General features: G+C 41.7%; 1 protein-coding gene across 1 annotated transcript in view; it reads right to left on the bottom strand.

Moving 5' to 3' along the window:
- LOC142097133 (integrin alpha-M-like) overlaps positions 1–18588 on the bottom strand; it is a 79916-nt gene that overhangs the window by 41317 nt on the left and 20011 nt on the right. Inside the window, exons 6-7 of the mRNA XM_075178738.1 lie at positions 11290–11420; positions 5137–5282 (exon numbers count right to left, since the gene is read on the bottom strand). Coding sequence (XP_075034839.1) covers positions 5137–5282; positions 11290–11420 — 277 coding nt within the window. The remainder of the gene's footprint in view (positions 1–5136; positions 5283–11289; positions 11421–18588) is intronic.

Here is an 18588-nt window from a genome sequence, read left to right on the forward strand (position 1 = left end):
GTGGATGATTACTTTGCTGACACCATCCAAGTAGACATGTCAGACAGTCCATATTGTTACTGGCAGGAAAAAAAGGCAGTTTGGAAGCCCCTGTACAAACTGGCTCTATTTTACCTGAGTTGTCCCCCCTCCAGTGTGTACTCGGAAAGAGTTTTTAGTGCAGCGGGGAACCTGGTCAGTGAGCGGCGAAGGAGGTTGCTTCCTCACAACGTTGAAAAAATGATGTTTATAAAAATGAATAATCAATTCCTCAATGAAGTACAGCACTGCCCTCCAGATACTACAGAGGGACCTGTGGTTGTGGAGTCCAGCGGGGACGAATTGATAATGTGTGAGGAGGAGGAAGTACACACTGTAGGGGGAGAGGAATCAGAGGTTGAGGATGAGGACGACATCTTTCCTCAGTAGAGCCTGTTTAATTTGTACAAATCTCAGAAACGATGTAACCGATTACACCACCAATATTTTTCTGCAAATCTACAGACCGAGATCTTTAATTTGATATATGATGTGCCCTGCTCAGACAACGGCATCATAAAAATAATTCACTCATAAAAGTCGTACTAATGCTATTAATATAAAGATAAGTGACATGATAGTGTTCTCATATCTCAACTGGTCTCCTGACCCAGATTTATTAATATTATATCAAAGGTCTTAAATTAAAAACGAAATTGCAGTGAGGAGGAGTCAGACAGTGGGCAGTGTTATGTGGGGAATCAGTGGGATAGGTGCGGGGAACTGGTGACCTACTGGTCTATGTGAGCAATGAAATATTTAGTATCGTATTTTAATTATGTGGCTTTATGTTATTCAAAATACAAAGGGGAAGATATGTCTGTGCACATGGAGAGTAAATGGTTTAGGCTGTGGGCCATATATACAGTACCTACAGCTGAGCACAGCGATTCAGTGAGAAAGAAACCCTGGACTATTTCCATCTATACGCTGAAACGCTGCTGGGCTCTGGTGGGAGTGAACTGATTGACTAAAAATCCTAATGATAATCAGCAAATAAAAATTACACTAATTTCTTTAGAAATCCACAGTTATATACAAGATATGGAACTAAAATTGTAGATTATTTTAAGGGTATCACCCTAGATTAAATTCATATATTTTACATATCCATATTGGGAGACCATAAAGAATGGAAAAATCTCTCGACAGCTGCCGGTGATTGTTCAATTTATCCCATTGGTGCACATGAAAGTTAGTGCAATTATTCCACGTGGTGGTAATACTATTGGTAGTGTTTGAACACCCACTAAATTAGTGGTTATAGATTGTACAATTTTATTATTATTATTTTTTTTTTGTGCCATTGATTGTCACAAATTACTATACTATATTATTGCTTGGCTCCTTTTTGTCTACTATACATGTTGACAACATATAATGAGGACATTTTGAAGAAATATCATATCTCAACAAGTTGAGAAGGAAAGAGAAAAAAAGAGACCTGTAAATAGTTCATTGACATCAAGTTCTATTATATGTGACCCTGAACTCTAATTATTTCCATGTAGCCATCTACTCTGGATTTATTCTATGTGATATACTGGTGTCTTTGGTTTACACATTATATATTTTATGTTGCTTTGAGTGTAGTGGCACTTTGTGATATACTAAGGCTGCATTGTATAGGAGGTGCTGTAAAAAGTTTATTTATTTTATATGTCTGGGGATTAATACTGCTGGGAAGGTAATGATCTCTGGGTCTGAACAGCAGTAGTCAGTTTCCGGATCAATGGAGGGTTCAGGCATTGATATGAGTGAGGAGCTTTTATGTCTTTGGGATGATTACACAAACCATAGCTGCTCCTCTGTGAGATGTAAGTTAGGACCAAGACTGCATCAGTCATTGAGGACAGGAGGTATCTAATGGTAACATTGATGATTGTCTAGCAGATGGTGAGTGGGTAAGAAGCAGGAAACCTTATAGATGACCACAATTGTTAATTCAAGGACCCCAACGTCTATAGCATATTGTGACCGTGGAGCTTCCAGAGGCCGATGGCCATAGGATCCTTGAGCAGTGAGAGCGGGATTGGTGGTCTGTGGAATTGCTACAGGTCATATTTGAGGTAACAGGACCTGGAATTACCCAATACCTCTCTGAGATAAGTACTCTTACAGCCAGGTTCCAGTTCAAGTCATTTCCATGATGAATGTTCATACTCTCTGCATAGGTGTTTCAGACATTAGTAGATATAATCAGTGTTTTCTGGTTTTTTTGGGAAACGCAGATGAATGGATTTGCTAATCTGTGGTTTGTTGAAGCTACAGAAGTTCTGGTGCGAGGTGAGGTTTGGAAACAGACTGATTTACTAAAAGCAAACCGCACATTAAACACATGGTGGTATACTCCAACGATTAAAACCGCCATCTTGATTTCTGTACATGGGATGTGTATAAACCGTCACATACAGGAGGTGGCGGGGTGCCAAACTGCATGACAAGACTCCACTCTGTAGATGTGGTTCACACAGCTGAGGTGCTGGAACAGCATCTTGTCTGTCATTACGATGGACATTATGGGGACATTATTTATTATAGTAGGATCGGGACAATCGTTTTCTATTTCTGATGGGACCAGTACCTGTAATGCACACTTGTGGCACTACAAATGCCAGAGATTCAGGACACAAAACAACATTTTATATATATATATATTTTAGATATCAACCTAAGTTCCAAATCAGGAAAATCCAACAATCAGCTTAAAGACAATAACAACCTCCAAACCTTCCCTCGTAATGCCAGAGTTAGATCAGACTTTGTGATTGGTTGAAGGCTGAAGTTTTATGTACTAAAAGCCACGAATAACAGACTAGTTTGTGTTCACATTTATCTGCAATATTTGATTACTTTCTATCCAAAATACTATATAATTATTTATATAGCGCCACTAAATCCGTAGCGCTGTACAGAGAACTCACTCACATCAGTCCCTGCCCCATTGGGGCTTACAGTCTAAATTCCCTAATAATAGACACACACAGACAGATGCACAGCGACAGACAGACAGACACAGACTAGGGTCAATTTGTTAGCAGCCAATTAACCTACCAGTATGTTTTTGGAGTGTGGGAGGAAACCGGAGCACCCGGAGGAAACCCACGCAAACAGGGGGAGAACATACAAACTCCAAACAGATAAGGCCATGGTCGGGAATTGAATTCATGACCCCAGCGCTGTGAGGCAGAAGTGCTAACCACTAAGCCACCGTGGTGCCTATATAAAGATTTGCTCTCAGATGTTCCTCTTTAGCAGGGCTGTGGGACTTATTAGCAAAAATGTATCATCCTGATATACAAAGTGGATTTTTTTGCCTCCATCTACATCTCCACCCAGCGATATCAATGATTTCCTTTGCAAGAAGCAGCAATACCCTTTGTAAATAAGACACTTCTGTGATATAATTACATTATTATTTAAAGAATTGTGGATGGAGACCTGCAGATCCTTATGTCCCTGTAGATAATGTGTGTACCCAGAACCATTGGTTTACAGCACAGACACAGGTAACTATTCAGGCCATATATACAACTTACATAGAGTCATTTCTGGTGGTCTAGTTCTCATCAGTGCTGACATGATTTATATAATATAGGATCTGTATTAACCCATATATAAGAACCATTAAGGCTATGGTGAGGTGGGCTAAAAGGACCTTGTGCAATGTAAATAAATTACAGCAGTAGCAACTAATATATGATAAAACAGAATTCATCACAAGCCACAAGAAATAATGAATAATAATCACATATTAGAGCAAGATGTGGGACATTGTCACAGTCGCTTGTTTTTACTGATTGTAAAGCGCACCGGAATTTGCTGGCGCTATATAAATAAATGAAGATGATGATGATGATGATGATGATGATGATGATGATGATTGATCCACTTCAGGACTCTTGGATCTTGCTGAAGCAGGGGTGTAACAGAGACTGGAGGCCTTGATAAGCCCTCTGCTCATCTGGGGTGCACTGAGGAGCACTAGTGGGATAGGGGTCTAGGACTACAAGATTGGAATCCGCCATAGCAACACTCTGGAACTGTTCCTGGGAGCTCAACCCCAGCACCCGTAACCAGGCACACAGAGCTGGAGCCCACTATTGGGATCTCAGAATGTGTAACACATGGAAACACAGAAATAAATATGCTGGAACTGGAGACAGTAACTCAGAACTGTGAGTAGTGATGGAGAACTTAGGACTATGAGACAGCCACAGACCTGGAACCCGCACACAGATATGCAAAATTGGAAATGAGTCCTAGAGACTCAGAACCAGCAACAGCTACAGAACTGGTGATACCGACAGAACCCTAGGCACTGCAGAGCAAGCAATAGGCAATGCTAAGATCTTGCGAGGTCGGCACTCTTGATGAATGCAGAATTCTTGCAGAAGGATGAGCACTTTGGAAATGCAGGGGACCTGCAGAGAGAGGATTACTTGGCGACCGGTAGAAACCCAGCTAGCCGTGATATCACAGCGGCGGACATGGCAAGTGTGGCTAAGACCCCAATGTGTGATAACATGTTTACAGGCTCCAACCAGAACGACTCACGGGAAGACATTCCAGCTCTGAAACATAAAACATTTCTATTTTTTTTAAACCAGTGATGTTTTACTGCCCTAACATCCTGCCCATTATGTGAGGATCCAAAGAGACATCACCAGGGATTGAATTTATTCTACTGAGACGAAAATTGTCCAGTCAACTTTTTTGTATAAAAAAACTTGTTTGTCATTCAGAAGCAAAATTTAATAGAAGAAATATATTTCTACTGAAATCAGAAGAACTATCAATATGTAGCATGTATCAGCACAGAATGTAGGGAGATCTTTGTCCTCGTTCTGAATACCATCTTATGCCCATACTATTACATGTAGGTTCAGTAGTCATGTACTGTACTCAATACTGAGCCGGGACATAACTGTAGCAGAAAAAGCGATCTCTGACTGTATACGAATAACACTTTCCAGAGACCCATTACCAGCTTCCGACTGTGTCTGTGTAATGCACTGTAACCGGCAGAGATACTACACCTGGGCCAACTACTACAACATCAATGGACTGTTAGCTCATTGTTCATGTTCGCACCAGAAAGGACCTCTAAATACTTACATCACCTTGTAGATCCCAGTTGCAGTTTTGGTGATTCCATACATCTGTATAATATTTTCAGTGAGGCGTGCAGGATCTCTCACAGCAGAAAAACGATTGAAATCGAAATGTGTTATGAAATCAGTGGAGTACTGCATGAGTGCGAACTGGAGAGAGACGACATTAAGGAGAAGATCAATGAATAGCAACAGATTTCAAATAAATCCTGTATAAATCTGACCTGCTCTATGATCTGATCACCCTATAATTAGGATAATATAAAAGTTAACAGTTAGTGCATTACTATTTCAGTTTTGTATCGTTATCTAGTAAGGGAGACTAAGGTAACTCATCAAATAAATTCAAAAGCTATACAATACCAGGGGGTAAATATCACATAGCCTCTAAACCTTTTGCCGATTTAAATTTGCAATGAAAAGTTGCCGGATATCGGAGATTTGCAAAAATCCCTATTTGATACATTTACCCCCAGGAGTTGTAAAAGTAAAAGTGATACATTTTATCAGCTAACTGTATGAAGCCTTTGCAAGTTGCCAATCTATAAAAGAGCTGGAAATCCAGCAATAAATGTCCCATTGAAATGTAGAAAAAACTTCCCATGTGGCTCAGTCCGGGAGCTGGTAGATCTACGGATCCAAAAGAAAGTGAAAGAAAAGACTCAGGTGATGGAACATGAAGTAAAGACGTAGCAAAGAGTTTTATTTAAAATCAAATGGAGATTCAGCTTGGTTAGAGGCACAAGGAAGAAGGCAGAAGACTGGGATAAGAATTTATCATGTGTAATCAAGGTTGATAAGATTTCATGGCCAGTGAAGGAAGCCAGAGACACGGGTGAAGCGTGTTCCAAGCACACGTCATCAACTATCTATGGCTCAAATATATAATGTTGTGCCCAAATTTTACCTTCATCCTATGTTTTTGTTTCTACTTTTCTTCTTTGAGATCACTCAACAGACAACACTAAAGATAATCACCACTCAGGACTAGTGCTCCAACATCAAAAGAAATCGTTATTTATTCACTATTCCATAGTCAAAGCTACGCAACAACTATAAAACACTTTTTTAAAAAAAATTTAGTGCATAGGTGATAATGTATAGACCTTGAGAACTTGTCAGGGGCCATCATAAATATATACTCAGGAGAGCTAATTGGTGTGAGGATCACTTTACTTATACACAAGAGACTAACAGACTTTATTGGAGAGGTCATTTTAAAATACTAGATAGTTTAACATAAAAACTGCAATGATGCATCATTAAATACAACTCTTTGTGAGGGTGTGATATACAGAAAGGATACTGTGTTATGCGAACAATGATATTTTGTAGTAGTAAGTTGCCGATCAAGCAGGAATGTATTAAAGTTTTATGTTTATAATTACAACAGATTTTAATATTATTAATTTAGATTGGATTTTTGATTAGTATTTAGATCAGTGCACTGATCAGAATTAATTTTATTAGTAAGAATTTTGTATTGTTTGCTGTGTCTTAAATGTAATTGGAAATAAATGTATGTTATTTGTTTTGTGTACCTCCACAATCTCATCTTTTACGGTTAGTAGAGTTACAATACCCAGCGCTGTTTTCTTTTGTTATCATAACTCCTGAGGTCAGAAAACCAAGCACAAGATAAGTGGGAATGGTACCCCCAATACTTCACCCTAGGACTGTGGGATGGAGGATTCTTAGGGGCATATTTACTAAAATGTCGGTTTCAAAAAGTGGAGATGTTGCCTATAGCAACCAATCAGATTCTAGTACTCATTTATTTAGTACATTTTACAAAATGTCAGCTAGAATCTGATTGGTTGCTATAGGCAACACTCCACTTTTTTAAACCCGCAGTTTAGTAAATATACCCCTTAGAGTCTGTGCCAGGAGAGGCGTGCCAACCCCCTTGTATGCCCCAAATTACTGCCTTACATTATATTACTATATTTCTGTTACTTTTTTACCCATTGTTTTTCATCCCTTTGTGCTCTTAGTTTATTTTCCCTTGTTAATTTCAGTGAACAATGAACAAACTGACTTCCACAAGGCGAGTTTCTGGGTTCTGTTCATGGACCTCTTGTTCCTTGTTTCTTATACAACAGTCTTATTATCTTTTTCTGTAGGGTGAGTGTTCTTCTCAGTTCTTTTCTAATTATGAATGTTTCGACATCTGTGCATTATATTGGGAATTTTATTTATAAAAATATATTCTCCTCAGTAAATGAACACGTATCTACTTTACAGTGACTGTGCTTCATACTTATTCAGAGAAGCTCCACCTGAGCTACTAATTTGTTTGGTGCCTCATGGCTCTCAGCAGGCTAACCACGAAGCTTCAGCTATTCCCCTACATGTAAGACTCTAAGCACTCACACACATCACAGAGTGTCACTGAGAAGAAGAGAGGAGGCCTGCCCGCTTCAGTGACTGCTATTCCCCAACATGTAATGTGAGCAATCAGTGAGGTTCCCAGCTAGAACTCTTGTACGACTCTAACTAAGCACTTACACGTAATAAAGCCTCATTGAGAACAAGAGAGGAGGCATATGCGCTTCAGATCGATGAGGGGATGTAATCTAGAGTTCTGACCTCTGACCTCCTTATAGACACTGGCTTGTGGTTCGGAAGCAACACTTCCTGTGATCCAGGACATCATGTGTTATTCATACATGATAGTCTACATTATTTATTCCGTGTTCTGTAAGTTTTTTTCTGGAAAAATTCACAGGACACACTATGCTGAAATCAAGATGAATGATATCATATTGGTGATGCTGATTATATTTCTAGTTTTAAGAATTAATAAGGGAAGCTAATTTGTTAAATGTTCCAAATTAATTAAAACACACAAAAAAGTGGTTCATCGGCACAGGCAGTACAATGCATGCTTATCTATACATTATATTGTCATAATATTAGATAACAAGACATTTCACTTAATTCCCCAGAAAAAAACTTCAACTGCTTATGTTCTGGAATTTCTAACTGACATCTGGAGTTCATGTAACTGGATCTCTGGGAAGTAACTTTTTTATGGTCAGTTTTTGTATCTGAAAATGTGGGTCTCATCTGATGGGTGTAGACTACACCTTCTCCAGTATTAAAATTGTTTCACACTGGTCTGTCTTCTGGACATATTGATTCACAAAAGTGAATCAGTCGGGTTGGAAAATTGCAATTGAAGAATAATCTTTGGAAATGCAGTTTATAGAGATGTTCAACCCCTTCTCTCTGTGTGTTGCTTCAGTCTATCGCCCCCTGGACCAAACCAACAACTCCTTGAACATTTCTCTGCCTGGCTTTCTCATTTCTTATCCTGTGACATCCCTACAATCATCATGGGTGAATTAGAACATATTATTGATTATCAATATTCTCTTTCTGCATCTAAATTACTCTCTCTAACCTCCTTTCCTAGACTCAGTGAAATGATTCTTCTACTCATCGGGGCGGCTGCACCATCTTCTCCGAGATCTCTAGGTTGCATTTCACACTCTTCTCATACAAATAGTACATTCCCTAGATCTTAAGGACATTGTCCCATCCTGGTTTATCTCCTACGTATCAAACCATACATTCAGTCTTTGTTTCTCTGGATCCACCTGTTCTCTGCATTCTCTATCAGGTGAAGTACTGACTGCTAGGACCTCTACTCGTCTCCAGACCACTTATCTTGGAAACAAATACAGTTCTTTGGATTTCAGCATCACCTCTATGCAGATGATACTCAAAAGCTTCTGTCCTCTCCGGACCTCTCACAATCCGTGTTGGCCACATCACTTAATGTCTCTGCCATTTCATTGTGAATGTTGGCTCGCCAGCTCAAACTCAAAATTTCAATAACTGATCTAAGAATTTTCCCACCAGTCAACAAAAGCTGCCTACATGATATCTCTATTTCTGTTTGTAAAACAACAATAAAACATAAACCCCCTCCAGCTCGCTATTTGTGATCCTTCACTCACACCAATCTATATCCAAATCCTGCTACATACATCAATGAAACTTGCCTTTACAAGCCATCGCCAACCGGACTTTGATACATTTACCCCCTAGTGTCTTGGACAGATGTATTATTATTGAAACCTATCTGACTAAACGAACCAAGGAAAAGTGTGGATAAAGACATTTAAGTGGCCCATCTTTATCCTCTACATTTCATGACAGGACACTGACAGCTAAGTTGAGTGATACTGAGGTTGCTCATATTGGCTGTATACAAAGTCCTTTGCTAGCCCAAGAAAATTCTAGAAGCAGACATGAGCAGAACCATTATTGTGCTAATTAATTAAATTTTTTGCAAGAATCACAGGCCATTGGAAAATGACTGGGCCCAGGTTCCTTGAAGGGGTGTAACCTGGCAGATGTTCCTGTAGCCCCCTCTGGATAAATACTTGAATTCCTTAGATATTATTCCTCATTGTTATGTTTCATGTCGATTTATTTTCAGTCACAAGAACTGTCAAATCTCTTCCCCTGCATTAATAGTCTCTGGCTCTATGGGGAATTTTATTTGTAGGAGGTTTGATAGAAGACACCAAATTCCTTCTTTAACCAAGACGGAAAACAATTCCGTTGAAGACTATAGATGGATTACCCATTGCTTCTGGACATGTGCAGTAAGAGACAATACCATTGTTGTTACTAACTCATGGAGGTCATCATAAATTACTCAGTTTGTATGCAGTGCAGGCCCCCCAAGCTCCGGGTAGTCTTTGGAATATCCTGTATTACAGTATACATCCCGTCTATTAATTGGTTCATTAAAGAATTATTTTTCACTAAGAATGTCATTGTTTGTTCCCTATGAATAACAACAGGATTGCCTGTGAACACATTGTCTATATGCCACGTTAACATGTTAGATTCTGATTTGAAAACAGATTTTTTCCATTGAATTTCTGGGACATATAATTTCTTGGAAAGCTATAGAGATGGATCCCATAAAAACTCGGGCTATCCAAAAATGTCCAGTAAAAAAAAATCATTAAAAATTTTTTAAGATCGTACAATTAATTTCTGTTTTAACACATAAAGGGGAACAGTTCTCATGGATTGTTCAAACCAAAGAAGTCATCTGTCATTTGAAAGAGCTTTTCAAACTGCACCTGTATTGGAACATTCTGATCCTATGTGAACTTGGTGGTGGATGACTCTGAAACTGCGGTAAAGGCTGAGTTGTCGTAGATAAAAGGGTATAATCAGATATTACATCTCTATAGATGCTGAATAGAATTGTTCAGTAACAGATTTATGACTATTTGTCTGTCTGGATTTACAGGAATGGAGATATCTTCTGGAGGGGGCTAGAATGTCTGTTTTCATTTTAACCAATCATAAGAATTTTCAACCATGTTAATGTACGTCACCTGGAGCTGGCGTACATTAACCTAACTGAAAACAGCTCTGCTCTAAAGAGCAGAGCTGCACAGCGCATGTGTGGAGGGATCATGTGATCCCTCCCTGTCACATGACTCAACCTTCTTGCAGTCCAGGATCTTGTGCGCATGCCCGAGGTTTTTGGTCAGTGCATGCGCACAGAGATTACAAGGAAACATCATCGCAGTCGGGAGGAGAAGAGAAGAGGCAAAATGAAAGGTGAGTTTTGCACTTGACAGGAGCAGCAGTTTTCGGAACTGCTGTACGTGTGAAGGTTTTTTTTAATAAATATGAAAGTTAGTTCAATCCTTAGCAATGTGAGGAGGATTGAAAACTAACTATCGTATGTTCCAGTGTGTCTTAAATAGGCCCTAAACCCCAGATCTCTCGTTCACATGGGTTCATTCACTGTGTTCTCATTGCGTTTGTTCAGAGTTTTGCTCAGTGGAGCGAAGCTCCGAACACATATTTCCCCTGTGAGACAATTAGGAGACCAACCCCTCTCGTGTCACTACTGATGACCTCCACATGTCTGTCTGAGCCACAGCATACAGTCATCTGATAATTAGAAACCCAGCTCTGATACATATTACTGCGTGTGTTCGAGCGATTGTTCATTTCCCAGTGACCGACTGTTACAAATTCAAACCTGCATATAATAAAAGTGGTCACTGATCTGACTGGTGGTTAGAGAAAGAGCTGTGTGACTGACAGGACTGTACATAGGAATGACTTGTACTCTGTATAAGAACTATCTGAGATATATAGGATGCGTTACCTGCACATCCTTCTGCTTGAAGGACGTCATCACTTTGGAAACAAAAGTTATCATTCTAGTGAAGTCTTGTTGAGCGACACTACCAGATCCATCAATGAGGAAGACGATATCCAGACCGAAGACACCGCACTCTGCAGAGAGACGACATAAAACCTCGGCTAGAAATCATTTGGTTTTATTACACAGTGATTATGTTACACAGTCTATTCACAGTATAACCTTCCTATATACAGTATGCCACTGAGGAATGAATGCATATTGTATGGAGCTATATAGTGTTACAATGAAGGTAGTAGAAGAAGTGGCGGTATAACATAACCCCGTATATCTCCACTTCCACCACTGTATTTCCAAATTTTTGGGAGTTTTCCCGGACTCCCGAGAAAGCAGGTAAACCTTCCGGAACCAGCTAAGTGGGAGGGGGTGGGGCTTAACATGTCTGCTTGCGATTGGTCGAAAATGGCAAAGATTAACAGGGGGCAGGGCCTAACGAGGCTATTTGTGTGACCACGCCCCCTCAACGGACTCCCTCCCGGACAGCTTGTTTGAAAAGTCGGCAAGGATATGTATGTATGTATGTATATATATATATCTACATTCACAGGAATCGGACACAGGTATGCTGAACCATTTAGCGGGTTACACGGTTGTTAACACGTTTAGTCTGCTGCTGCAGACTAACCGTGTTCCTACCTGATCCCTTATATGGAACTGTGCCAAATATCCCTCTTTGCCACATACCCCTCCACTTAGCGTCGCCAACCTTGGTGACACTGCGAAGAGCATGTCGTCCCCGCCCTGGGGACAGATCGTCCCTCATGGGAACTTTGTCCCCTGGTTGGAAAGCTCTAACTACAACTGTCTTATCGTAGTTTCTTTCTCTATTGTGCTGGACTTTGTATTGCACCAAGGTATAGCCTCGGGATACCTGGTAGCATAGTCCACTATGACCAAAATATACTGATGGCTGTGGGCTGACTCCTCTAATGGGCCTACCCAAATCCATACCAATGCGCTCAAATGGGGTCTGCACCACAGGGATGGGAACTAGCGGGCCAAATAGTCTGGCTTTGGACAGGTTCTCTGACATACTGGACACTTCCGGCAAAACCTTTTTATTGCCACGTACACTCCTGGCCAATAGAACCGGAGCCATATCCACTCCCTTGTTTTATCTTCCCCCCCAAATGTCCCCCACACAGATGTGTAAGTGCAGCTTTGAGAACAAGTGATGTATGGATTTGTGGTACTTACAATTGCTATACAGTTCTACCCTGTACATTAGCAACTCTATATAACAGATCATTCTTTACCATATAATAGGCAATACCCTTTGCAGGCTTTTTAGCCTTCTCTAGCCCATTAATCTTAACTACATTCTTATAGACATTAGCTAAGGCAACATCTCCAAGTTGGTTTCGGCCAAAGTCTCTTAGTGGAAACAAGTTAGACAATTCTGCCCAGTCTGAGTCCTCATTGGGAGGCATAGCCCCTTCACCCGAGGTCTCGCCAACGAATGATGCCAGGGTCTGGTTCGGCGTTGGTACCTGTGCAGCTCTCCGTTGTCTAGGCTCCCACCTCTTAGGAGGTGTATTTTCCAGAATTTTCTGGTTCAGGTCTCGTAGTAGATCCTGGCGCTTTCCATTTTCTGTTCCCTCAAGCTCCTCCATCAAGGCTGGATTTTCGGCTGGTGCTTCAATTGTCGTTGTGTCCGGCTGAATTCGCTCCTGGAGCATCTGCTTGAACAGCGGAAGGTCTCTGCCCAGGATTAAAGGGTATGGCAGTTTTGGGGCAACGGCCGCTACCATTGTTACTGTCTGTCCATTCCCACAGGAGTTTGTGCTGGGAAATCAAACCTAGCTTCTCTCAGCATTCAGGTAACGAAAAAAGTTTCTGGGCCACACCCAATTCACAACTGAGTGACCCACACTCCGTACTACAATTACCAGAAAATACATTTGTTTTTGTTTGTTTGTAAACCATTTTTTTTTCAGCTGACATGTGCTGTGAAACCTTCACTGGTAAATAGCAAACACCCCCCCCCCCAAAAAAAAATAATAATAATTATTGGACCACACCCAATTCACAGTTTGAACCTTTAACAAGTGAGGCACTACAATGACCAGCAGTGTTTTAACTTCTGCTTCCTTTTGCAACAAAACAGCTGCTAATCAGTTCCCAATGCAAAGGTTTGTCTCTTCACAGCAACACATTGGAAACAAAGAATTACACAGTTTGGTTGATTATAGTGGTCTTTAACAGACTCCACTCACCACCCTTGCGTCTGGAGGCTGGGAGGACGGCTGTGTCTTAGCTGTCCTACAGATCCCACGATGACACCATTTGTGAGAAAGTGCACCATTCACAGGAGTCGGACGCAGGTATGCTGAACCATTTAGCGGTTTATTAGCAGTTGTCAGGATGGTAAAACAGCTCCAATGTTGGTACAGCAATCATATCCAGTAACAGTACATGAAAATCCCCACCACCTACATCTGGCTAGACATTACTTCCCTGTCTGCAAGCCGGCCACTTACTGGCATCGGTGGTGTCACCCACACATACAGACAGTATCGTTATCCTCCACCCCAAGCACTACAACAAATCACAGCAAACCAAGCACACCCATGTGGAACACCTGTGTGTATGTGTGCGCTAAGAGAGGAACCTAAGGAAAACGTAGCCCTGACTACAGCCTGTTGCTACACCGTTTGCCTACCTGTTACACCGTGCTCCTACCTGTTCCCTTACAGGGAACTGTGGCAAATATCCCTTTTTGCCACAATATATATATATATATATATATATATATATATATATATATATATATATATATATATATATATATATATATATATATATATATTAATATATAAGCAAGATAGCAGAGAAATCCAGTCTGCAGTGAAAGAAAATATCTCCTGCAAGAAGTTGGATAAGTTTAAAATTGGGGAATTTCTTACATATAAAACTCCTCAAGTTTTAGGCCCAATTTCTGAGAAGCAAGAACAAGAGGAGATTGTGGATATGAATAACCAAGAAAGCAGTGGTGTGTTACCTGTAAGCAGTGCTGCTGCTGACTGTGAATCATTGGACTTTTTAGACATTAGTCTGACCAGCTGGCTGATCAACCTGCAGTCATTATACAGATAAAGACTCCTGAGATGTCAGAGCCTGGGTATGAAGAAACAAACCCTGAAGGTAATGTCTGAGGACACAACAAGATCAGACGCTGCAGCCACTTACCTGGAGTCGGTTGTGGAAGGAGTAAAACCATTGGTCCCAGTGAGAAGTGCGGCAGAGGAGGCGACAGTCAGAGACCAAATCCGTCAGTTAGAAGCTGAAATGATTAAGTTGCACCATCTGATAGGCCGAAAAAAGCAAAAACTAATTTGTGCCTATAGTGCAGATTGGGTGATATTTAATAAAGACATTTTCACATTGGAATCAGCTCTAGCAGAGAAAATCCATCAGATGGATTCCCTAGAGGAAAGTCTGCAGGCTCAGGAAAATCCATCAGAGATTAACTCTGAAATGTCTGTACCGCTGCCTGTGAATATGGCTGTTCCTACTGCCATTGAAATGGCGTCCAACCCTATGTATGATACCATCAGGGTATGGAAGGAGAATCACTGATGATGGGATCGCCAGCGGCAGATAGCTGAACAGGGGGTTCGCTTGTTCGGTGTCCTCTTCCCCAGCCCCGTCTGTTGCTCAGCTGCCGTTAGGTAGTAATGCCCAGATGGCGGTGTGAAGGCGGTAGCGTAAGTGATTCCGGCACAGAAGGAAGTTGTGAGCGGTGAAGTGGAGCAGATACACACTCTAGTGTTGTGCAGTGAATCGGGTTATCCCGCAGTAAGCAGGACTTCAGACTCGGTAACTGTTAAAGCTATACCTGCGTGCAGGGGAAACCCATCTTTGATGTGTGCTGTACAAGTTCCTGATCCCACGGCATCTGTAAAAACTGTTTCTGGTGATGACTCTGGTTTAGATAAAAGTACTCAGCCTCCATTGCAGACTAAGATTATTGATTCTATATTTAGTCCGTTGAAAGTGGCTGAAAGAACAAGGGCTGCATTGTGTGCTATAGAATCTGCAGCGGTAAAAATGCCTAATGTGTTTGTGTTGCCTGGTGATGCTGCGAGCTCAGGTATCATGCAAGGTGATGTTCAGAGTAAGGGGAAATCAATACCTTTAAATATGAACGTAGTCCTGGCAGCATCCTCAGTGACAGCGGGTAATACAGTAAATGAGGTTCCAACAAAACAGTATGTCCTATGTGAGTACTGTAGCTGGAAATTCTAGGAGTAGAGCTAAAGTTTCTCAATCTTGGTTTCTGTCTTCTGGACAACCAGCCGAACGTAGAAATATTGTTCAATTAAGGTATATTGGGAAGGACCCCCTCCCCACACTCAAATAGATCCCAATTTTTGGATTTAATTTTCTCTCAGTTTGGTTTTTTGAGCAACTGATCTTTGCGATTGTATACAACCAGTAAATTCCCCAGAATTTGATACCAGCTTTATGTTATATCAAGGCTTGCAGAGTTTCTGGTTGAGTTGGGCTAAACTTAAGGACAAAGCCCCTTGGATAAATTATAGAGATATTCCTATAACACGTCAGGAAAGGGTTAGGATATTGGTTCGTAATGACTCTTTACTGGTAGTAGATCTGACCTATTGGGCAAGATGCTATGCAGATATAATAACCCTTCTGGAGAAAGTCCCGGACCCCAGCAAACATGTCTGGGGTGGCCGTTGGCAGGGCCGTCTCTTCCATTGGGCACGATGGGCAGGTGCCCGGGGGCCTTGCATGCAAGGGGGGCCCGTCCGAATCCTAAAATCCTTTTTTTTTTTTTAAATACTTACCTTGCGGTCACATCAGCGGTGATCCGGCTCCCTCCCTGGTCCCCTCTTCCGTGCTGTGCTCGCAGTGAATGCTGGGCGTGATGTCAGGCCCCCCATCATTCACTGCAACCACAGCACGGAAGAGGGCAGAAAAAAGAAGAGGATCGGACTTAAGGTAAGTTAAGGGGGCCCCTATATATATATATATATAATCACGTTTTTTTTACATACATACATATTTTTTTTACACACATACACACACACTATATATATATATATATATATTATTTTTTTTAGGGGCCCGGTACACTGCATTGCCCGGGGGCCCATAAAGTTGTTAAGGTGGCCCTGGCCGTTGGTCAGCCGTGGTCAAACTGCGATGCACGGAGGCTTGTGTGGGGCACATCCTATCAGCAGCTTTCATAGGCAGAGACCATATACAATGGTTTTACCCCAGCCAGCCGAGGATGTTCCATCGCTACGGTGACTTCCACCACCTCAGCATGAATTGCCCGGCTACTAATTGCGGGCTTTGCGGGATTTGGGACACAAGGCCAAATCATGTTCGGTAATAAGGTGTAATTTGTGTTTCACGCTGGGCCATCCGTTTAGAAGCTGTCTTAGAGCCTATCATAATAGCCATGATATTCCAGATAATGAGATGGCTCAGATGGCTGAGCAGATGGAGACACGGATAGTACCACGTGCCCTTCTGCTTTACCCCCTCTCACAGATCCTGTCTCTCTAGTGGTTCAGTTTGACCCAGTGGAGGAGGAAGTAGGTCCTTCAAAATCTGTTGAGGAAGAGCAGGCTTCAGAATAAGAAGAGTAGGAAGAGTGGGAATAAGGCAAAATGTGAAGAGCTGGTTCTGATTAACCGTTATATTGCTTTTTCCAGTGATGAAGAAGTAATGGGTGACATAGTTAAAACCGATGATGGAAGCTTGGTCATCCGACCTAAAGTGGCTAAACAGAAAAATAAATCAAGGGTTCCTGCCAATTATGAACCAAAAAAGTTTATAAAAAACCCAAGGATAGAGGGAAAAATAGGGAGTCTCTGGGAGAAGTAACTGGGAGAGATTTTCTTAAGACCCTGGTAGGCCCCAGTACTAGTCCCATGTATTTGGAAGAGTTGTCCTCAGATTTACAGGTTAATGATCCTTCACCCTCCTCATCCCTTTCCCTTCCCTCCTTCCCCCAACCCTTTACCCCCCTGCTGCCCAGGAAAATCTAGTGGTTGTCCCTGTTCCCACTCCCCTGATCCTGCCCCCTCCAGATCCCTTGTCTCTCCCTTCTGACTTTCCATCCACCCACATTCATTTGGTTGTTGAAACAGTTGCCCCTCAGGGGTGTGATGAAGTTACTAAGGTTAGCCTACCCTCTGCTGAACATGCTGTGTTAGACAATGTTAATTTTGATGATGAAGAGGTTATTTTTTCTGATAGTGGTAATATTCCAGTGGGTGTTAGTGTAAAAAGGTGGCGGTCTTCGGACAAAGGTCCGGATGGGTTAAACTCCAAATTCTTTAAAATTTTTGGGGACATTTTGGCTCCATGCCTGGTGGAGGTGTTTAATGAGAGCCTGGAAAGAGGTTAACTGCCTCCCTCCATGAGGGTTTCTGCTTTAATTATTGTCTAAAGGGAAGAACCAGTCATATATTAAGAACTGGCGCCTCATAGCTAGCCCTCCTCAATACTCAATACTAAGATTTTAGCAAAGGTGCATTTTAATAGACTGTTGCAGATCTCTGTTGAAATGCTTTCTCCTCCTTGCAACACCATGAAGGGCCGAAGCACTTATAGCGCTGTCCTTGGTGTCCGGGAGACCATTGAGCGGTGTTGGGCTGAGAAGTGGGGAAAGTATCTTTTAACCTTAGATCATTCGAAGGCCTTTGATAGGGTTAACCACGAGAACCTATGGGCTCTGCTTCGGAGGTATGGTCTTTAAGTGCGGGTGATAGATTTGCTTCGTACTATTTACAGACAGGCCGAAAGCTTGTCTCTTGTTAATGGTTGGGTGGATCCATTCTTCGTGGTCAACTCTGGAGTAAGGAAGAGTTGCCCCCTGAGCCCCCTCCTGAATGTCTTTGCAATAGATCCTTTCATCCGAGGGACAGAAGGTGGCTCGATAGGAGGGGTGCAGCTTGGTCCAGAGTGTCCATTAAAGGTGGTGGCCTATGCGGACAATATCACTGTTGTCGAGTTCTATGGAAGCAAAGGAAGTAGCATCTCTGGTCCACAGGTACTCAAGCCAGTGGCTCGAAAGTGAACCAAGAGAAGAGTGAAGTTTTTCTGAATGGGGGAGGAATGTTGGCATTTCAACCTTCCAGATGACCTTTCCCAGGCCAGTACTAACATCAAAATTTTGGGAATCCAATTTGGCCCTGGCGATTAAGCCAGGTAAAATTGGGAATTAAAGGAAGCATTCTGGAAATTGGAGAGCTGGAGAGGATG

The sequence above is a fragment of the Mixophyes fleayi genome, chromosome 7 (genome assembly GCF_038048845.1).
Source record: "Mixophyes fleayi isolate aMixFle1 chromosome 7, aMixFle1.hap1, whole genome shotgun sequence".
NCBI lineage: Eukaryota > Metazoa > Chordata > Amphibia > Anura > Limnodynastidae > Mixophyes > Mixophyes fleayi.